This window comes from Alternaria infectoria (assembly GCF_024043175.1).
Source record: "Alternaria infectoria strain BMP 0036 chromosome Unknown scaffold_28, whole genome shotgun sequence".
NCBI classification, from domain to species: domain Eukaryota; kingdom Fungi; phylum Ascomycota; class Dothideomycetes; order Pleosporales; family Pleosporaceae; genus Alternaria; species Alternaria infectoria.
The window spans coordinates 137,297-157,746 of record NW_026250717.1 but is presented as its reverse complement, the minus strand read 5'-3'; the positions used below and the strand labels follow the sequence as shown (position 1 = coordinate 157,746).

Genomic DNA, 20,450 nt, shown 5'->3' with positions numbered 1-20,450 from the left:
ACTACCCGAATCTAGAGAACTGTTAGAGGGGGAATTCGAAGTGTGGAACTCATGAGTTGAAGCTTACCGAACGAGTGATCTTCGCATTACAAGTGCGACGCCTTACCGCTTGCTATTGAAGTTGTTAGGACATGTTTCATGCAGTTGGATGAACAGTCGAACTTACGCCAAGCGGGCCTGTTACAACAGGATTGATGGCAAAAAGTCCAAAGGGTAACGATATGTTCTTGGGTGATGCGGGAATTTTGACTATGTGGAAGGCAATGGTTGGCAATGGTGGGCCAAGAGGGGTAGACTGGCCGAGTCCGCAGCCAGTGCGGGGCAGGAACGACACCACGCTTCAGTGCATTGATAAGGATGCTTAGTGGGGCTGTACTATTTATTGGCTTCAGCTGGGTTGGTTGCGCTTCGTCAACTGGTGGTAAGAGTGTAGGTACATCACTGAGATAAGGGGAGAAAGTGAAGCGCTCAGTCCGTGATCCTCGATTTCGAATACATATCGAAGAGGTTCCGCTCAAGCTTGGGTAGCTGTGGCTACCTGATTGCTACCAACAGGACCAGCGGTGGCTTCATCGGTTACGGTCGTGGCTTACCAGGTGTCTTGAATTACAATAATTCTGGAGAGATGTATGATGCACCTTGACTGAGTATTGCTGGTATTGGAAGTTGTTGCTTGCTGGCGTGCGCCCTGACTATTTGCACGTCTTGCTACATATTGGGATTCAATTGGGCTTACTTGTGGAACGAATGTTTTTAGAGATATGGCGGAAACCTTTAGGCGTGATTGCCAAATACCAAAGAGCCTATTTCGAACTCTGAGATCGTTGATCGTGCGCAAACGATTTCAAGGTTGTGTCAAATGGATGGCACTGCTGCAAATGTGACTCGGCGCACGTACCTAGGTACTTAGCAAGCGGGTTCAGAACATCCATGGGTGGCCTCGAGATTCGGTATGTAGCATCCACGATATTAGGCGGCAGCCTCTATCACCCATCCTATAGTTGTTGGGAGAGCAATCGCAACAATGCTGATTCACCAACTACCCCGTGGGTTATTAGTGTTCCGTGGCGAAGGCTGATCATTCGAGGTTAGCCTCACCTTTGTCCCGTAGTTCGAGCGTAAGCTCCGACCACCGCTACATCATCGCCGCTGTAAAGGCAACACGTAGACCAAGACTTTCACCCTACACCACATTTCCACACTACAGTCCTTTCCGATATAAACCTCTGTCGCAGAATCTGGGATCTAGTCACACACAACTCAAAACCTCAATCTAGAATCAGACAAGCCGAATACCGAAGATGGCGGACAGCGGCGTGGACATCGCATCCCTCACAGCCGACCAGCAAGCCGCACTCCAGCAATACACCGCCGTTACCGATCAAGCGACGTCCGACGCGATACCAATTCTCCAGCGCGCGCAATGGAATGTCAACATAGCAGTAACCCGCTTCTTCGACGGCGAACCGACCGAAGACCCAGTCGCTGCCGCCGCCGCTCAATTACCACCGCCCCAAGACATCCGCCGACAAGAGACACTGTTGAATGGTTTTGCTTCACCGCGATCTTCAACAAGTAGTGGGAGGAGAGTCAGGATAGAGCCTGCGCCAAGGGTGGTCCCGCAGCCAGAAAGCCAAGTCACCACACAAGTTCCGCTGGTGCTTGCGATATTCTTTGCGCCATTCTCGCTCGTGTACTCGTTATTCGCAAAGTCTTTCCGACTATTAGGCTGGCTATTCCCCTTCCTACCCCGCGCATGGGGGAGGGTGACGGCTAGCAATATCAACACACCCGCCTCTCAACGCAGCGCAAGCGGACGCCGACCTTTGAACCCACGAGATACAGCGGCGCGGTTCATCCGCGAGTTCGAGGAGGAATATGGAAGCCACACCCTGCCGTTCTTCGAGAGCGGATACGCGCAAGCCTTCGATCTGGCCAAGAAGAACCTACAATTCCTGATGGTCGTGCTGGTCAGTCCCGAGCACGACGAGACGTCTTCTTTCATAAAGGACACACTTCTCGCACCAGAGGTCGTGGAGTTTGTACGGAACCCCGAGAACAATATAATACTGTGGGCGGGCAATGTGCAAGATTCGGAGGCATACCAGGTTTCTGCTGCGCTATCGTGCACGAAGTTTCCTTTTACTGGCCTTATCGTACACACACCGCAAGTGTCGTCGACAGCTATGGGCATCGCGGCGCGCGTAGCCGGTCCTACAACTCCACAGCAGTACATCGCAAAGCTAAGACAGGCGATGCAGCAACACACAGAGCCGCTGAATCGCGTACGCAGTCAGCGCGCTGAACAGCAGGCGACAAGGAATATCCGAGAACAACAGAACAGCGCATATGAACGCTCACTTGCAGCGGACCGAGAAAAGGCGCGCAAGAAGAAGGAGGAAGCGGAGCGGAAAGCCCGAGAAGAAAAGGAAGCACTTGAGCGCGAACGAGCCATTGAACGATACGCACAAAACCTCGCCCAATGGCGCAAATGGCGCGCCGCATCAATTCGCTCTGAGCCCAGTCCCGAGGAAAAGGACATCGTACGCATCAGTCTTCGCATGCCTAATGCCGAGCGTGTGGTCCGCAAATTCGCCGCGGATGCTCATATCGAGGAACTCTACGCGTTCGTTGAATGCTACGATATCCTGCAGTCTGGAGAAGGCGCACAGGAGAAGGTCGAAGAGCCAAAGGATTTTGAGCATGAGTACAAGTTCCAGCTGGTCAGTCCTATGCCGCGCGAGGTGTACGAACTCAAGACTGGTGGCACGATCAAGGAGCGCATTGGACGAAGTGGTAATCTGATCGTTGAGCGGACGGACCTTGAGGATGAAGAAGACGAGGATGAGGAGTAATCGCATGAATATAGTCATTGCGCTGGCGTTACGCATTTCTGCTCGACTTAGCGTGGGACGTGGACATCCACTGAGGTTTTTGACATTGGTTACGAATGTGAAAATGTATGTACGGCCAAACACGTACATCTCTACTACATGCAGTTCTATTTTTATCCTTTTGAGCCAGATTGCCCTATAAGTATTTGCAAGACGATGAACACAGCCACAACTGTGCTTCGAGTGCTTGTATCGGGTAGGCTACGGCTGTCTCGGGTGCACGGGCCATATCTTAGTGCCGCTCCCGGTTTCGTCGACGGGTGACGCATCACAAGCGTAGATCGTCCAATCTGCCATCGCGTTCCTCCAGACAAGCCTCCGATATGATCGCATCAACAACATAACATGGACAGAGCGAAGACTCGCAAGCCTCATAAGAAGTCGCGAAACGGCTGCTTACCGTGCAAAGGCCGACATGTCAAAGTGCGCCTTCCCATTCGAGTTACGAATTCTACTTGCGACTAACAAATCTCAAAGTGCGATGAACAGAGGCCCAACTGCGCAAACTGCGTGAAGCAAGGCACGGTGTGTGAATACCGGCCTTCCACCAACCGCGAGAGTCGTGAGGCGTCCCACGTATCGCCTTTGCCGGCTGGAACACCAGCTTTTACGCCGTCATCCACAGATGGTCATGCCAATGCTCTTGATCAGCAACCATTACCAGAGTTTGGGACTATCGATCTTAATGGCGCATCCAGTCGGCCTGACCTGACGCTGAATATACCGCAACTACGGTTGCTCCAGTACGTCCTTTCAATTCGATCTTGACGCTTTGAGAGTGTCTCACTCTACCTCCAAACCCGGTCATAACTTTCGGTCACCAGAACATATTCACTGCTTACGGAAAAGATCAAGAAATTCGAACTGACTCCGCGCGCAGTCACTATACTAATGTCACCGCCAAAACCCTCGCAGCGAATAATACTGATGCTGAGGATGTGTGCTCGACCTTTCTGATACAGACAGCTTTCGATCATCCCTACCTCCTTCAGGCAGCTCTTGCTCTCAGCGCGCTACACCTGAGTCGGACTTCAGCTCCAGAAGAGGCTTCGCAATACTCGTACCAGGCCGAAAAGTACCATGATGCCGCTCTACTTAGTTTCCAAACATCGGTTCGCGACATTGATCATTCGAACTTCAAAGCGGTCCTTCTGTTTGCCGGAGTCCTATTCCCACACGCATGTGTAGCTTCGGTTGCAGCTCACTCGGATATGGAGCACGCGTTCGACAGCGTGCTTTCCAACCTGGTTTTGACCCGGAGGATACGGCCCATGGTGACTGGCTTTTACATGGAAATGAAGGCGAGCGAGTTGGGCCGCATGATTCCGGACGACGTCAAAGATATCGATTGGATGACAGAAGAACAACCACCCAATACTGAACTTGTGCAGCTGCGCAAGTTCTCGGAGGTCGTCCATCATGTCTATCCTCCCGATATCGTGGATGCATATGGCTTTGCCTGCCATATCCTCGAACTGGTCTTCCAGGTCGCGGAAAAGTCTGACAAGCCGCCTTCCGACGCGTTGCTGAAGATTTGGATTCACCTCATCTCCAACCGCTATATCGAGCTTCTATCGGAGAAGCAGCCGGGATCTCTAATCATCTTTGCACATTACGCTGTCATGATGCACAGAGCAGCAGCAAGTTACTGGTATCTGGAGGGGCTCGCAGAGCAGATACTCAAGATTGCGGATCACATGGTCCCCAGCGAGTGGAAGCAGTGGCTCCAGTGGCCCAAGGAGCAGATACGAGGTGGCTCTGTTCCGCCGACACCATATTCGGGACATACGACATGAAGCCTTGGAAGTTTTCTTGGCATTCAACATTTTTATCAATGTGCGTCGAGCTGTGTACGCTCCCGACCCCCTGCAAAAGGCGAGATGTTGCTCCATGGAACAAATCTTCCGACGGAGGCTATGCTGCCCGTTGCGAAGACGCAGAGGTTGCAAACATGCCCGATTACCGCCAGCTTGCGCACAACTATTGCATCGAAAGAACATCCCTACGCCAAATCAGTATCGATTATTCCTTCTACCAGACTGCTTTGGGATATGCTTGCGAAGAATGTGGCTGGCTTGACGAAGTCTCATGTCGTAAGTGGAATCAGGCTAGGCTCGAGTATCCGCATGTTGACTGATCAGGTAGACTACCTTTACAGGACTTGGCTGGTCAGCGTAGAACACGATCAGTTGAAGCGATGGTAGTCATCAGGGGGAGGCTGTGCGAAACGTGCGAAGCAGCCGACTTATCTACTTGCACGCACTACATCAAGATTCACGACGTATTCCGGAAGCGACATTGAAGGCTTCCTCCTGTTACCCCGTGTTTGACACCACTATACGCGAGGAACTAATGTAGGATGTTCGAGGAAAGAACAAAAAGAGTGGAGCTCAGTATTCTGGCAGCAATGCGATTGGCGCGTCGTATCTGGACGCGCTAGTCGTATGCACAGACCCTTCCCCTTCTCTATCCGAAATGTCTACGCTCCCAACAGAAGGCGGGAACGTTGCTCGGGCAATCTACGTACGGGTCCAGGGAATCTAGATACGGGATACGCTAGGTGGGCTGTGCCCCGCGGCTTCTCGTTATTACTTCTATACATAAAGACGCTGCTATACTCTTCTCCACCAGCCAGCCTCAGTCCACATACCAACAGTTCAACAGTGTACTACCACAGACACTTCCCAATCTCTCAAATACATTGCCACAACTGTTCAATCTGATTACGTGGTACCATAAAGGCTCTTGCCTCAAACCCCCTTCCTCCAACCCAAAATGTCGACACCGGGACCAGTAGACGACTCAAACGCGATACCAGAGTACGTACTCTGGCCGTACACACCTACCATCGCGGCCGGCGCCATTACCGCCGTGATCATGTTCATACTGTTCTTCATCCACACATACCGCCTTGTCAAGAACAGGACATGGTTCTGCATACCCTTCGTCATCGGAGCTCTGGTATGTATTCAATCCCCCTTCCACCCCTCCAGCTTCTGGTTACAAAAGCTGCTTAACCCAAGAAAACACATTGCTAACACCCACTCCAGTGCGAAGCCATAGGCTACTCCGCCCGAGCCGCAGCCCACAACGACACCGAGAACAAAACCCCCTACATCATCCAATCCACGCTCATCCTCCTCGCACCCATCCTCTTCGCAGCGTCCATCTACATGATCCTCGGTCGTCTCATCCGTCGCACAGACTCTGCTGAGTACTCGTTGATCCGCGTGAACTGGTTGACAAAGCTCTTTGTTGGCGGCGACATTCTCTGCTTGTACGTTCCCAAAACAACACAACGCAACACAACTCCCAAGAAGCCATCACACTAACAGGGTATATCCAGTATGATCCAAGGCGGTGGCGCCGGCATGCTCGTATCCGCCTCCGACGCCGACGGCTTCAAACGCGGCGAAAACATCATCCTCGGCGGCCTCATACTGCAGATCCTCATCTTCGGCTTCTTCGTCGTCGTAGCGGGTATCTGGCACGTTAGACTCCAAAAGGGACCTACAGCCGCGTCGGCAGATATCCCGTGGACGAAGTTGATCTGGTTCTTGTATGCGGCTAGTGTGTGCATTACTATTCGTAACCTTTGTAGGGTTATTGAGTATGCGATGGGCAAGGTATGTTTTTGTCCTTTCGATTGGTGTTGGTTGAGTGATTGCTAACGGGTGGATGTAGGATGGTTATCTGCTGTCTCACGAGTGGCCGATTTATGTTTACGACTTTTTGCCTATGATGATTACGCTTATTGTGTGTGTTTGGTGGTACGACCCGAACATTAAGCCGGCTCGCAAGGGAGATATCGAATTCGCTCGTCGATAGATGGGGTTGGAATTTGTTCTTGTCAACGGCAGCATGTTGCAGCTTGAGGCTGGGACGGCATGGTTCCACCGGGTTTATCAATTCGACGACGAGAGCGGGACCTTTGTTATTGGCAAACCGCATGTTATTTTCTTTGTGTAGCGTTCATGTTGGTTCTTTGGATTTTGTAGGAAAGCGCGCTCAGCGACATGGGTTTATGGAATTCCCAGTTGGATATAGGTGTAGATACCTAGCATAGCACACACAGGCCTTGTTTATTTGATTGCGCAGCGAGTACATCGCTCGTATCATTAACTTTGTACCAAGTACGTATCTCTTCAAGATCGTTATCCCACCGTATGCATGGGGAAAATTGAACTGGTCTACGGTCCACACGAAGACGGCAACTTGCAGATTCGGTGACCCAACGTCAATATATACTATAGGGTGTTCACTTAACTCCTCGGACGAGATTGATCACTTTCGCTTTTATTATCGACACGGATCTACACATATTCCACGTCTACGTCTGAATTTCCCTCTCTTCGTATTTCCTCTCTGAGCCAACCCTTCCAAAGCAGGCTACTCCTGCCTCTCCCTTGCATCATCAATCGCCTTATCCCAATTATAAAACTTCATATAAATACCCTCAGATATCGTAATGCAGCTCGAGCCCACCGCACACCCAGTCCAAAGCCCCACCAACTTCATATCCTGCTTGAAACAAAGGAAAAGCGCCAACGGCACCGCAATAACATAGTACACGAAGAGATTGCACCAGCCGCCGATATTCTGTTTTCCCAGCCCGCGGAGTAAAGCGTTTACGAGTGCGGTCGTGGAATCCGCGAATTGGAAAGCAGCGAGTAGGGGCAGTACGGTGGCGACTATGCTGACGACTTCCGGGTCGCTGGTGAAGGCTTTGGGGAGGATGTTTCGACAGGCGGTTAGGAAGGCGAAGTCGATGAGGCCAATGGCGAGGAAGGTCAGGATGTACGTTTTTGTGGCTGTGCGGGCGGCGGAGAGGGAGCCAGCGCCGATTAAGTTGCCTAGGCGGGTGGAGACGGCTACGCCGACGGAGAAGGGGACGTGGTAGATGGCTACTGCTAGAGTCATGACGATTGACTGCGCTGCTAAGTGAGCTGTGGAAAGATAGCTTGTGGAGAAGGTAAGAATGTCCTACTAGAGGATTAGCATGTGCTCCATGCCCGAGCATGCAGTGCGTGAAACTTACGAAAGCCAGCCACTCGGTCTCAACCATGACGATACCTGGAATCGCGAGTTTTGCCATTGGCCCCCAATGGGTGAACGCATCCTTCGTGAAGCCGCCCCAGCATTCCAGCGAGGAGGGGTTAACAAAGTATACGTAAATCCAAAGCAGTAATGGTAGGAGGTTGTTGGATATGACAGTCGCAAGAGCGGCACCCGTGAGATCCCAGTCCAGAACGAAGACGAAAATATAGTTCAGAGCTATATTGATAGGCGTCGCAATGAGCAAGACAAAGAGCGAAGCGTTGAACAGGCCCTGCGCTTGCGTGAACCGCTTGCCTGCTTCAAAGATGGCATATCCTGGTGCTCCTGCGAGGAGTAACGAGAGGTAGTATCCAGCGAGATGCGCAATCGCCTTCTCGGGAACCAGGGCGGCCAGAATCCAACCTGAACACAGCCAGATTGCTCCGATGGGGATGGTCACAGCTAACATGAAGAGGATCATGCGTTGAAGGTGGAGTCCTACCATGGTCTTCTTCCCGGAACCATAAGCTTGCGCACAGAGAGTGTCTAATGATGTGGCCAGTCCTTCGTAGATTGCTAGTCCGGTGATGTTGGCTGTCATTGTGGCTAGAGAGACCGCACCAAGCTCATCCGTTCCGACTATGCAGAATAAGAGTCAGCTTGCATCTAATGGGATCTGTGTTTCGAAGACTTACTATGCCCTACGACGAATATCGTCACCAAACTGAATGAGTACTGCAGCAGGTACGTCCCCATCAGCGGAACGCTGTACTTCAGCAGCAACTTGGCTTCCTGCCCCGCCGTGGTCCCTAGCTCTTCTGTCGTCCCATCTCCGCCCAGCAGACTCTCAATCTCAGAGGGATCCGGAATTGCGCCATATTGATTCTGCTTCGCCGCGTTCTCGTGCGCCCTGAGTAAGCCGACGCGCTCAGCCGTGCTCGTCGAGAACCTGCGCGCCTCGGGAGCGTCCATTGTGTTATAGGTAACGCCGCCACCAGATGTAAAAGGGAACGGAACAAAACCCAGCGCTAAAGACGAGATGTCGTAGTCATACTCCAAGTGCGTGACCTCGATGTGCTGGACTTTGTCCTGGTGTTTCGCTCTCACAGTCGTCGGCTCGGGCAGCCAAAGTGGGGCTAGGAGCTGGGCCTCTGCCGTCAATGGCGCATCTCGGCGCATGGCGATATCGGGCAGCTTGCAGCGAAGCAGTAAAGCGTCGGACGACTAACGAGGGGCGGGCATAGTCTTGCCTGTGCCGTGTGGAGTTTGAGTGCGACAGGTGCCCGGATGCGGGAATGTTTGTCCAGAGTCTGCAGCTTTTCACGAGGTTTTTGTGGTGCGAGATGGGCACTGTCGTGGGCTCATTTCCCGCGCTGGGCTGGCACCAGGGTCTCCGCTGCTCTCGTTGCCATGTTTACTGCGAGCTGTGCCTGCACCGACCATTCGCAACGGCGGGCCGCGACACATAGTCTGGTAAGAGCGAGGCGTTGGGGTGCGTGGCGATGATCGTACCATCGTAACGCGAGTCGGAAGGAAGCCCATTGGTGCGCACTGGTTCGTGATTCAATCATCTCCGAACCTCCCGGTTCGCGCTACTGTCGAGCACGTATGCTGGATTACCTCATCGAGCATCTCCAGAGATGCGCGAACTGTTGGCTGAAGATGAGGAGCACGACTCGTCTGCGTGTTGTCTTTCGAACGGTCGCATGCGCGCGACATTGTTTCTGGATTTTCGCTGACATGTGTGTAGCACTCCATTATCTAGTGAGAGAACTATCCTCGGTCAGCATGTTCTCGACTATCCAGTGCTCGATCATTGATCCTGGATCTCTGACTACTCTTCGGGTCGCATACATCGTAGTCGTACTATCGTTGTGCAGTTGCGTTGTCGAGCATGAAATAGAGCTTAAGGTCTCATGCTGCGTTAACAAGAACGAATGAAGAGACTTGATGTACCTGTACTACAAACGAGGACCGAACGTCAGTGTAACGTCGCCATGACAGCTAAGGCCCGATGCAAGGCACAGTGAGCCATAGCCAAGTTAGTCTCGACACGGGTGAGAGACCATGCCCAGGACAGCCATCTTGCACTCTACACCTAACTTGCCAAGTATCAAGAAAATCGATTCGAGTCCAGACTGCCATATTCGTACCCGCTGCCCGTCTTAGCATCTGCCACACCTTCACACAGTTCCTTCACTGTGTGTCGTCGGCGCGATATGTTTACTCGGATTCCCAGACTGCGGTTCACGTAAACTAATGATCGGATCTGATTGCTATTACCAATCTCAGAAGTGCTTCTTCCTACCCGTATAGGCAGACAGATTGTCTATTATACCCTTTATGAGATCCCATATTTGATACATAACTATGTCGTGTCTGTATGTATATATCTCTTACAAAAAGCCAAACGCCGATTTTAGCCAAAATAGAGCACTGCGATTACATGAGTATAGCGCAGCGACCACTCATTGCTAGAGGGCTTCAACCACATATATTTCATACATCTCGAGCGTTCGCTTCCTTCTATATATGCTGTCAATGTTCTTTTATGAGGATGCTATAAGTTGAGCGTGGGCTAGCCCGTGTCCCCCACGAAGTAAGAAGTGTTCAGCAATGGCTGCTAACACATGAGACATCGTTCCAATGTCTCTCACCTACCAGTAAGCCAATAACATCTACATAACAGCAAGTCAAACATACCAGTTATCAGCCATCGTCTGACATCACATCACATCACCCTTTGAGTCCAAAGACATCACCCGGCGACATTCATGTAACCATCGTGACAACCGTGAATGTAACGCTATTGCGCTCACATTCTCCCGGTGGCACACACACACACACCACACATCTTACATCACCCAAGCACCCATCATCATCTTTATACCCATCCCACCCTTATTCCCAGCACCGCTTACCCCATCCTTCTCCGAGCGATCCGAGAATCTCCTCGCCACAGCCCTACCCAACAGAATCCCATCAACAGAATCCGCTTCGTGGCTCAGAAACTCGCATGCAAACGCGTAGTACCCAATATTCACGACTCAGAAAACCTTCCGCAGCACCCACCCCACGACCTCGCGCAAAGCAAGTAACCCGGCGGGGCGCAACCCAAAAAAACCACGCCAGACCGGCCAAGGATTAGGCCATCTGGCACTTGCTCCATCCTTCGCTCGGCGGCATTCATGGCGGAAAGCAGGGAAGACATTACGTCAGGGAGGTTTTTCGCCCAGTCCGCCGAGAGGAACAAGCGCGGGGTGGGGTGGCGCGCTCGCAGACGAATCGTGTAAAGAGAAGGAGCAGAGGAGTCGACTAAGCGGTTGTACGTAAGAGGTAAGCCGTCCTTTGTGCTAGGTATGCCGTGCCGCTCACGACTCGCATCATCGTGCGATCTGCCCGCCTATTCATTCCGCACTGCGTTCCACTGCGTTCCGCACTGTAGCAATAGGATGGATGCATGGAGGAGGGATTGCACTGCTCAATCGGATGAGTGTTCCCTGGCGAATTGATGATAGGGTATATCCCTATCCTCCATCCTTCTCAACGGAAGTACCGGCAGCGCAAACTTCTTTCACTGCACTCATGGCGTGACTATCTTTCATGCATCTGCGTATCGAAGGTTTCTTCCATGGGAGGTTTTCTACTGGTTCGTTGCTAGAAACGACTTCCCTACCTACACCTAGAATAGGTTTAGATGTATCCCGGGGTAATACATTGTACTACAACGCATCAAGCATAACGTGCAAACATACGCCTAGGTAGGGCAAGCTGCAAATCCATCTATCAATAAACGCCCGCCCCCCACGAACCTACGAAAACAACGAGGAGCGGGCAAAGTGGGCCGAGCGCGCGTCTGCATCGTGCATCGGGCGTAGGCGGCGCAAAAAGGGAAAAGGAAAAAGCGGTTGACAGGACCCTGTTACTGTACATGCCAATACTTCCGGAGTCCCGTACCGTGCAAACCTTCACGCGCGCGTTGAGCTGCAATGCATAAGTGTAAATGTGGAGTTGAGCAGCACTTAGGCCCACCGCACCGCGTGGGAGGAGACGAGCAAAAGGGAAAAAAGGAACAATGATGTTGATCAGAGCTGATCGGAGAGCCGTGCACGCGCGACAACGACCTGTGCAATTAGAGCGGTAAAGGAGAGGAACAACGCGACGACGCAATGCGACGCGTGTTCTGGGCGAGGATAGACGGTCGTGTTTGATGGCTATTGGGGAGTGGGTGATTCTTTCTTTTCGTGGCTGGGATGCGCAGAGTGAGGCTCAGCGAGTGACGGTGCAGGCAATGCAGGTTGTGATGATCGCTGGCTGCTGGGGTGCACGTGGATGGCTGTGGCCGGCTCCGAAGACCGCACCGCAGGTCGCTGTTGAATGATTGAGCGCGTGCTGCCGACGCATAACGATCTTCAATTCAGACATTGTTGAATCGCATGTGTATTGTGAACTCGTGAATTATTATTACTGAGTAATAGGAGTACACCCGTGATCGCACAGACACGAGACGGAGCTCAAACGTGACAAGACTGAAGATGTAAAGAATTTGAAGAATTTCATTATGTGATGACGTGAAAGTGAAACCGTTGACGATGTCAGATGTAGTCTATGAGACATTCCAGCCCAGAACGTGAAGGAAAACAGCCAAGCCTGGCTTGTAAACATGGAACCGATCAGAGGGTTCTTACATGGAGTAACGCCGAGAAATGCAATGGACAATATGTACAGACCGAATGCATCGAATATCGACAATGTGAAGTGAACGCTAATGCGGAGGAAAATCAATCAGGCCTCGCAAGGATCGCGGCAATGGCGTCACAAGGGGCGCAGGGCTGGGGTTTGCGTTGCGGAGCTTCGGCAACTTGAGGCAGACATACGCACTCGTCCTCAGCGGAGCTGGAGTCGGAGACGGAGATCTGACGTGCTTGCGTCAGGCCCGGGGCGTTCATTGGGACGAAGAAAGATTCGCGGCGATCGTACTGCGGGGTGCAAGAGCCGTCTTCGTTTTCCAGGAAAACCGATGCCCGTCTCGAGAAATGGCCTCTGGACGGTGCGTCGTCGCACGAGGGGTATGCAGTGCCCCAGAAGGGCAGCTTTGGAGGCGTGCCTTGACCGTTGTATGGTACGTAGATGGATCCACCACGCGGCCTCAGGAAAGGGCTTGGGTCGTCAAAGTCCTCGAATGGACTCTCGCTGGCACTCTTGTCCGACTCCTCTTTCGTAGCCTCGAGATGCGACTTTTGTAGTGCAATCTCGAGTTCTTCGGGCGAGAAAGGTTGCGAGGGGTTGCGAGTGCGGTCTGAGCCGGTAGCGGGTCTCGAAGGCTGTTGCACGGAGCTGGAGCGGCGAGCGCCTTGTGATTGTTTCCGGCGGGCGTCGCGAGGGTCTTCGGTTGGATTACGGGAGAGGCCCACTAGGCATGTCAGTAACGCAACGGTTATATGCAAACATAGTCAAACGCACCATTGAGCACATCTCCTTCGTCGTCAGACGCCTCTTTGATGTTTGCCGGCCTGTCGTCACCGGCGATGCTCGCTCCGATGCCGCTGTCTACCCACTCTTCAGCATCGTAGTCGGAAGAGCAACTCCCTCTCCGACTTCGGTGCATACTACGGCTGCGGCTTCTTCTCCTAAAGCTGCTCCTGCGGCTCGGTAGCCTGCTACCCATGGGTGAGTATAGTGAGGCGTTGCTGTGGCGGCGCCATGCAGTCGAAAAGCTGAAAGCCTCGAGCTTTTTCTTGTGTTCGGGGTCGACGGCGCGACGGTACTTGAGGGGAGGCATCTTCTCTCCAGGCTTGTAGAAATCCGACTCGGGCTCCTCTGGTTTTGCATTCTTGTGTGAGCCAGCAGTGAGGACGCGCTTTAAGCGAGTGCGGAGATGGCCAGGCATTGTGGGCGAAGAATAACAGAGCGGATGGGTGGTGGCCGGTACGGAGCTGCGAGGGTGATTAAGTGGTAGAGTTTGATTAAGGTGGTAGAGTGTGGGTGTTGTGTGAATGCTGGGAGTGCAAAAGCGTTGTTGAAGAACAAGCGCAGAGGCACTCGGAAGGATGGTCCGGTATGATGTCGGCAGCAGGGTGAGGCTGATTAGGGAGTGGGTCGGAGCACAGACGCTGGTGCTATCCTTGCCCTGGTCGGGTGCTGGGCAAAAGATGGAGTATCCGAAACTGCGGTGGGACGCTCCAGAGGTCGGGCGCTGAGCACTGGGGAAGAGGGAGGGTTGGATGATATGGCGACAGCTGCAGCGGATGAAACGCGCTGCAAGGCTAGAAGAAAACGCGGAGAAGCGCCCTGCACTCAATACGGCGCTGTTGGGCGTAGGCTTGGGGGTGACGGAGGCTCGCTACGACGCTGAGCCGAGTCGCGAAGGGGGGGTCAACTGCTCCCACTGCGCGACACTATTGCTGCATGCATCCATGCCTGGCGGTAGAAGTTTTCTAGAATGGAAGCAGGCGCGAAAAGCGCAACAGACGGCGGCGTGAAGCGACTGGGCTGCGGTCGGCCGAGCACCAGCTAGCGACAGCCCAGTGCAGCAAAAGGTGGGCCAGACTGCGCGTGGGTGAGCGCTAGGCTGATGGAGGGTGAACTGCCGTTGGGAGTCGCATCCATGGCTTGCCACTATCGTTAATTCGCGCACCCAGGCCTCATTGGAGGCTCATTCGCTGACTGTCGGATAGTGGCACGCAGGTGCGGAAGGTGGTTGGTATTGGGATGGTGCGTTGAGGTGCACGCCGAGCCTCAGAGCAGCGTATTCGAGGCTGTTCGGATACGCCTGGACTCATGCAAACTTCTAAGTTCTGTCAAGATCTGACGTCCCACCACAGACCAGGCCCCTTCAGATTCAGTTGCCGCGTGCCTGCATTCGGCCTACCTCAATACGTCTTGGTCAGGTGCTCGGAAATTGCGCAACTGTGTGGGGTAGATACGTGTGGGACGGATCGGTGAAGTCATCTCTATATTTGTATGCCACACCGCAACGCGACATTGTCGAATATGTAGATATGATACGCCAACTCATTCACTCTACCATCTATCAAGCAGCACTGCCTTCCAGGTTACTCATCACCTGGGCATCCAAGTCACCATGTTTGCCGAGGATCCGCCGACGGCCCTCCGACCTCGAATCGAGTGATCGTATACCAGGATGACGCTGCCCCGCATGTCAAACAACTTGCTTTGGCTCCGTGTGCACCTTCACCTGCACCAGCGACAGCTCGAACCGCTGCAATGGGCATGAGGCGCGTCTGTTTGTGGCTGGAACGCGGTAGCTAGCCATGCCATTGGAAGGTGGGGGTCTAGCTCCTGCCGCCAACCCCTCTGCATGACCTCATCGGCGTCGAGCTAGGTAGCTACAACAAACGCCAGCATGCCGTGCACCTCACGAGCTGTGCCCTGCTTTCTGCTACTCTAGTCCCGCGCTTGAGCTGATCCTTGACTACAACTAGAGCCTTCCAAGCTCATCCTTCCGCTGCATTGCATCCTAGCTACCTAGGCAAACAGCAACACCATGGAGAAGATCAAGAGCGTCCTTCACGGACACAAGAAGGATGAAACTGCTGCCCACGATGCGCCTACATCCTCTTCTACTGCTGAGGGGTATGTGCTTATATCGCCTTGATTGCAGCCCGTGCTAATATCAATCCCAGCCAGGAACACCCAATCTACGACAGCCAAACATCCGAGCGCAAGGCACGGAATGACACTCCGGGAGAGCCAATGTATAACATAAAGACAACCAGTGGCGCTCCATACACAGACTTGGCTCACGGAAGCGGCTCAGCAGGCCTTCACGGAAGTGGTGCACATGGAACACCCACACATGTTGGTACCGATGGCCCTATTGGGACGACGGCAGCTGCGACCGGAGCTCATGACCCAATCCGGACGCAAGATTACTCCAACACCTCGCAGCCTCTCCAAAGCGGAACCGCGACTGCTGGAGGAGCTCAGCGTCCCGATGCCTACCCCTATGGCCACACTGCAGACCCGAGCGTCGCGAGCATCAAGAGCGGCGTTATTGGATTTGGCCCGGGAGCCAACCAGGGACATGCTGCCATGTCGACACACAACCCCACTCAGGAGTATCTGGGTCAAGACCAAGTAGTCGGAGGCGGAGATCATGGAACTGCCGGAATGATCAAGGGAGCGGGAATGACCGAGGGAACAGGCGTTAACCCTGGCCAGACATATCCTCGTACGTAGATCTAATCTACTGTCCAACGCGCAAGACCTGACCAGAATGCAGAATCCAGTGCGATCGGTGGTGATTCAATAGGCGCAAGCCCTGCCTACGCGAAGGAAACCCAACCATATGAGAACACTCTGCGACAGGAGAGCTACACCGCCGATACTGATCGATCCTTCCCTCTCGCGGGCGGTGTCATTTCAAAACCTCATCAAGATCCCCCATCCACCCAATACCCGACTGAGCACACCTCCCCTCTCCAGAACAAAGGCATCGGCGAACTCGACTCTGGCACAAGAGAGGTAGGAGTCGGTGTTCATGACAGCCCCTCTCAAGATAGTTACGGGAGGGAAGGGCTGGCTGGAGCAGCCGCGGCCGCCACTGCCATTGGCGCATCCCAGGCGCACTCACAGCCAGAAAGGCAGCCAGAGGCACAGGGTGCTCGGAATCGAGGTCTTCATACCCGTCAGCTGTCGTACAGACACGTTGCACCGGGCGACACCACTGGAACTCCTCAGACAGGCAATGACTCGAGCCAGCCGACGTCTAGTCACCATCCTGAAGCTTTGGCAGCTGCTACTGCGGCGGCCACCACTGCAGCCGCCTCGAATTCTTCCGCTCTTCCTGCATCTACTCAGGGGAATGAGCACAGATCCCGAGATGTCAACGCGGCAGAAGCTCTTCAGCCTATCGCTGGAGCTCCGATGACTGGAATGTCGAGCACTGGTGAGCGCCCAGTAAACCCCCGACTTGAGTCACATAGGCACATTCCTGGCGAATACATTGCTACGCCTAGCGACGAGAAGACATTCCTCAACTACGCCCCCGTTATTCAATCCTCATCCACAGACACAAGCGCACCGATTGCGGCCGCGGAGCCTACGTCTACATTGGACCCATCTCACGTTCAGCATTCGAGCATTGACCCCACATCTACAAGCGAACCTCATGAGCTGAGACACACTGGAACACTTGGAGAGCCTCAGCCAAAGTCCGCAGATGACCACCACTACGCTCGCGATGCTGCCATTGCTGGAGGACTTGGTGCTGGCGCAGCGGGCTTAGGTGCGCATGCAGCATCGAAGACTCACGACACCCAGGACGCTGCTGGTAGCCAGCCGTTGTATGAAGAGTCTAGCCCGTACAGTAGCAAGATGCTTGACCCTCGTGTTCTAGGCGCTTCTAAGCCAGAGGAGCAGAGATTCGATGAGCAGAGATTCGATCCATCGGCCAAAACTGAGACGGCTCCTATCAGTGGTTCAGCTATTTCCGGCCCTCCTGTCTCGCACAACCCATCCGAGACCGCAGACTCACAGCATAACTATGGCCGTGATGCTGCAGTACTGGGTACAGGTGCCGTAGGAGCCGCTGGAATGCACCACATCCTTCACCAGAACGATACTCCTAGCACTGCTACCTCTGCGATTCCCGAAAACTCATCTTACACTTCTGCCACGGGATCAAATGTTGCTGCTCCTCAGCCAACCTCAAACTTTTCTAAGCCGCTCACCACTGCGAGTACCTCTGCCTCTCAACCTGTTGCGAACGATCACTTCTACGGTGCCACAGGAGCCCCTGCACCAATTTCAGATACGAGTGCACAGCAACCATCAAGTGGTCTAGGTCAGACATCTACCGCCAACGCAGTTCCTGAAAGACATCCCGAGCATCACTACGGTCGCGATGTTGGCCTTGCCGGAGCTGGTGCTGCTGCTGCCGGTGGTCTATATGCTGCAAACCGTGACAACACCGACAGCGGTCCAGCTTCAAGCACTATCGGACCTCATTCGAGCAACGCTGCCAACATCGTAGACCCTAGGGTTCAGCCAGAGCCAAGCAAACAGATACACCACAACGTCGGACCAACAGCTGAGGACCCTGCTTCGCGCACGATCGGCCCGCACAGTAGCAACATTGCCAATATCGTCGACCCAAGAGTTAAGCCTGATCCATCCAAGCAAAAGGAGCATACCACAGTTGGACCGCATCAGTCGGACACATTGAACCGCCTGGATCCCAAGGTTGACGAGAAGGCCGGCCAGCAGAGTGAGCATCACTACGGTCGGGATGCTGCTTTGGTTGGAGGTGCAGGCGCCGCCGGTTACGGTGCATACCAAGCCGGCAATGCGTACGGCGATCACAAGACGACACAGCCTGAAGCATACGAAGCTGGCACTGCTGGCACTGCGTATGGTAACCAAAGCATGACACAGCGAGCACAAGACGCTATCAATGCGTACGGCGACCACAAGATGACTCAGCCTGCCGCTTCCATGCCAGACCAGAGATACGATCCCACGGCTGCCGGTGCACGAGCTACCAACCCAGTTTCTCCAACAAGTCAATACAACTACAACGACCCCACTACCCAGAGCAATGTCAACCGCACTGATCCCAACGACCACATCAACAGGAATGTCGCGCTTGGAGGAGCAGGTTTTGCAGCTGCCGGATTGGGAGCAGGAGCTTACGCTGGATCCAAACATGATGACAACACTACTCAGCTTCCACTTCGACAGAAGCAAGACATTGCGCCTTCCGGTCAAACCGCGTACCCAACGCAAGGAATGGCACAGTCTTCCTATCCCATGCACGAGACTAGCACGAGTACATCATACCCCACCTCAGGTACCATCGCGCCTTCCGGTCAAACCGCATACCCCACGCAGGGTATGGCACAGTCTTCCTATCCCATGCACGAGACTAGCACGGGCGCATCGTACCCAACCTCTGGTACCATCGCACCACACAACACGCATACCCAGGAAATGTCATCTCAACCCTGGGGACCTGGGGCAGTTCCAGTGAATGACAATCACGATAAGCGCAACGCGGCTCTTATGGGTGGCGCCGCGGGTGCAGCGGGTCTAGGTGGTGCAGCTTACATCAATTCTCAAAACCAAGACGAACGCGAGGCGGAAGAGCGTCTGAGGAAGATTGCCCAGGATCGGGAGAAGGAACAGCATAGACTTGACAAGGAACAGCACAAGCATGACAAAGAAGTGCACAAACACGACAAGGCCGTCGCCGCGCATGAAAAAGACGAACACCGTCTGGCCAAGGAACACGAGAAGGAGCAAGCGCGTCTGGTCAAGGAACAACATCACCGTGAGAAGGAGCTTGAGAAGGAGAACGAAGGCGAGGAGAAGAAGAAGCACGGTCTTCTTGGATTCTTGCACCGCGACAAGTCCAAGAAGGAAAAGTCGACTGCCAGTCCTGAATCCTCACCGCGCCAGTCTCGCGACTACAGTCCTAGACACTCTAGAGACTATGGCGATGATCAACCCGACTCACCACGCTGGAAGGGCAAGCACCTGCTTCACAAGGACCCACCGAAAGGTCACCCCGCCCGTGAGGCTATGGAGCACCAGCAGATGACCGAGTCGACTGGTTCGGTAGGAAAGAGGGAGCACATGGGTGTTGATGGTCCGATTGGCAACCCAACTATGATCTCGGGCGATCGGTAAGTTCATGTTCAGGGTCCCTCAAGGTTGATCAGTTCTAATATACAAACAGTGAAACTCAGCACGGCGTCTACGGTGCGCATCCTGTCTCCGATTTAGACCGCGACAACACAGTCACTGAGCCACACACTGGTCTGCCTATGAACACCGGGCGCTTCGGCACCGGTGCTGGTGGAACAGATGGTAACCCTGCCATCCACGGCCTTCACGAACATTCTGGTCCGGCACCGGGTCAGAGCACTACGGATTGGGAGGCCATCAAGAAGGGCAACACACCATACTGATTTCTTGATGGAATGATGGATTATGATGATCAACGTATACGAGTAATGATTTCACGGGATGCACGTATAACTGCAATGGCTAGCTGAATACGATCTGATTAAATGTTCTTATCTTAGCGTTCTAACTGAACAATACTTGAAGTTGAGCACATTAGCGCAAGGTCGTGAATCACAGAACCCAGTTTTTACCCCAGACGCCGTGAGCCTGGTCTACTACCTTGATCTTCACCTCACGAACACGAACAACAACCGCGGCACCGGCTGAAGTCTGCATAATGATTTCTATACAGCCAGACTTAAATCTTGTGTAACGTTGCGACGGAGAAATTCTCTCCGTGATGATCTCACAGATCGCGGGGAAGAAGTGGGGCTCCTCATATGGATCCTGGCTCGGAAAGGCGCCGTCGGTTGATTCGCGATGGCCAAGATACGAAGCACGGCGAAGCTCTATGCTTTTTACAGAAATACTCCGCGGCGCGAGAGCGAATTACGGCACGGCGCTAGCAGTATGCACGGCGCACGTCACGAATGTAAATCTGGAGAAAGAACGATGGTGACGAGGATGCTCGCATTCGGATCATGGGAT

General features: G+C 53.5%; 6 protein-coding genes across 6 annotated transcripts; 4 read left to right on the top strand and 2 right to left on the bottom strand.

Moving 5' to 3' along the window:
• Positions 1-1,301: 1,301 nt before the first annotated feature.
• J4E92_009860 (uncharacterized protein) lies at positions 1,302-2,855 on the top strand (the record flags this gene model as incomplete). The annotated part of the gene is made up of 1 exon (XM_051501202.1): positions 1,302-2,855. The coding sequence occupies one exon, from the start codon at positions 1,302-1,304 to the stop codon at positions 2,853-2,855; it is 1,554 nt and encodes a 517-aa protein (XP_051348587.1).
• Positions 2,856-3,239: 384 nt separating this feature from the next.
• On the top strand, positions 3,240-4,690 carry J4E92_009859 (uncharacterized protein; the record flags this gene model as incomplete). The annotated part of the gene is made up of 3 exons (XM_051501201.1): positions 3,240-3,317; positions 3,372-3,637; positions 3,775-4,690. The coding sequence occupies 3 exons, from the start codon at positions 3,240-3,242 to the stop codon at positions 4,688-4,690; spliced, it is 1,260 nt and encodes a 419-aa protein (XP_051348586.1).
• A 979-nt stretch (positions 4,691-5,669) lies between these two features.
• J4E92_009858 (uncharacterized protein) lies at positions 5,670-6,722 on the top strand (the record flags this gene model as incomplete). Its single annotated transcript, XM_051501200.1, has 4 exons — positions 5,670-5,855; positions 5,945-6,171; positions 6,241-6,520; positions 6,579-6,722. 4 exons carry the CDS (start codon positions 5,670-5,672, stop codon positions 6,720-6,722), a joined length of 837 nt encoding a protein of 278 aa, XP_051348585.1.
• A 561-nt stretch (positions 6,723-7,283) lies between these two features.
• J4E92_009857 (uncharacterized protein) lies at positions 7,284-8,903 on the bottom strand (the record flags this gene model as incomplete). The annotated part of the gene is made up of 3 exons (XM_051501199.1): positions 7,284-7,877; positions 7,933-8,570; positions 8,627-8,903. The coding sequence occupies 3 exons, from the start codon at positions 8,901-8,903 to the stop codon at positions 7,284-7,286; spliced, it is 1,509 nt and encodes a 502-aa protein (XP_051348584.1).
• Positions 8,904-12,712: 3,809 nt separating this feature from the next.
• On the bottom strand, positions 12,713-13,821 carry J4E92_009856 (uncharacterized protein; the record flags this gene model as incomplete). Its single annotated transcript, XM_051501198.1, has 2 exons — positions 12,713-13,344; positions 13,395-13,821. 2 exons carry the CDS (start codon positions 13,819-13,821, stop codon positions 12,713-12,715), a joined length of 1,059 nt encoding a protein of 352 aa, XP_051348583.1.
• A 1,617-nt stretch (positions 13,822-15,438) lies between these two features.
• On the top strand, positions 15,439-19,864 carry J4E92_009855 (uncharacterized protein; the record flags this gene model as incomplete). The annotated part of the gene is made up of 4 exons (XM_051501197.1): positions 15,439-15,527; positions 15,578-16,125; positions 16,177-19,579; positions 19,633-19,864. 4 exons carry the CDS (start codon positions 15,439-15,441, stop codon positions 19,862-19,864), a joined length of 4,272 nt encoding a protein of 1,423 aa, XP_051348582.1.
• Positions 19,865-20,450: the final 586 nt, after the last annotated feature.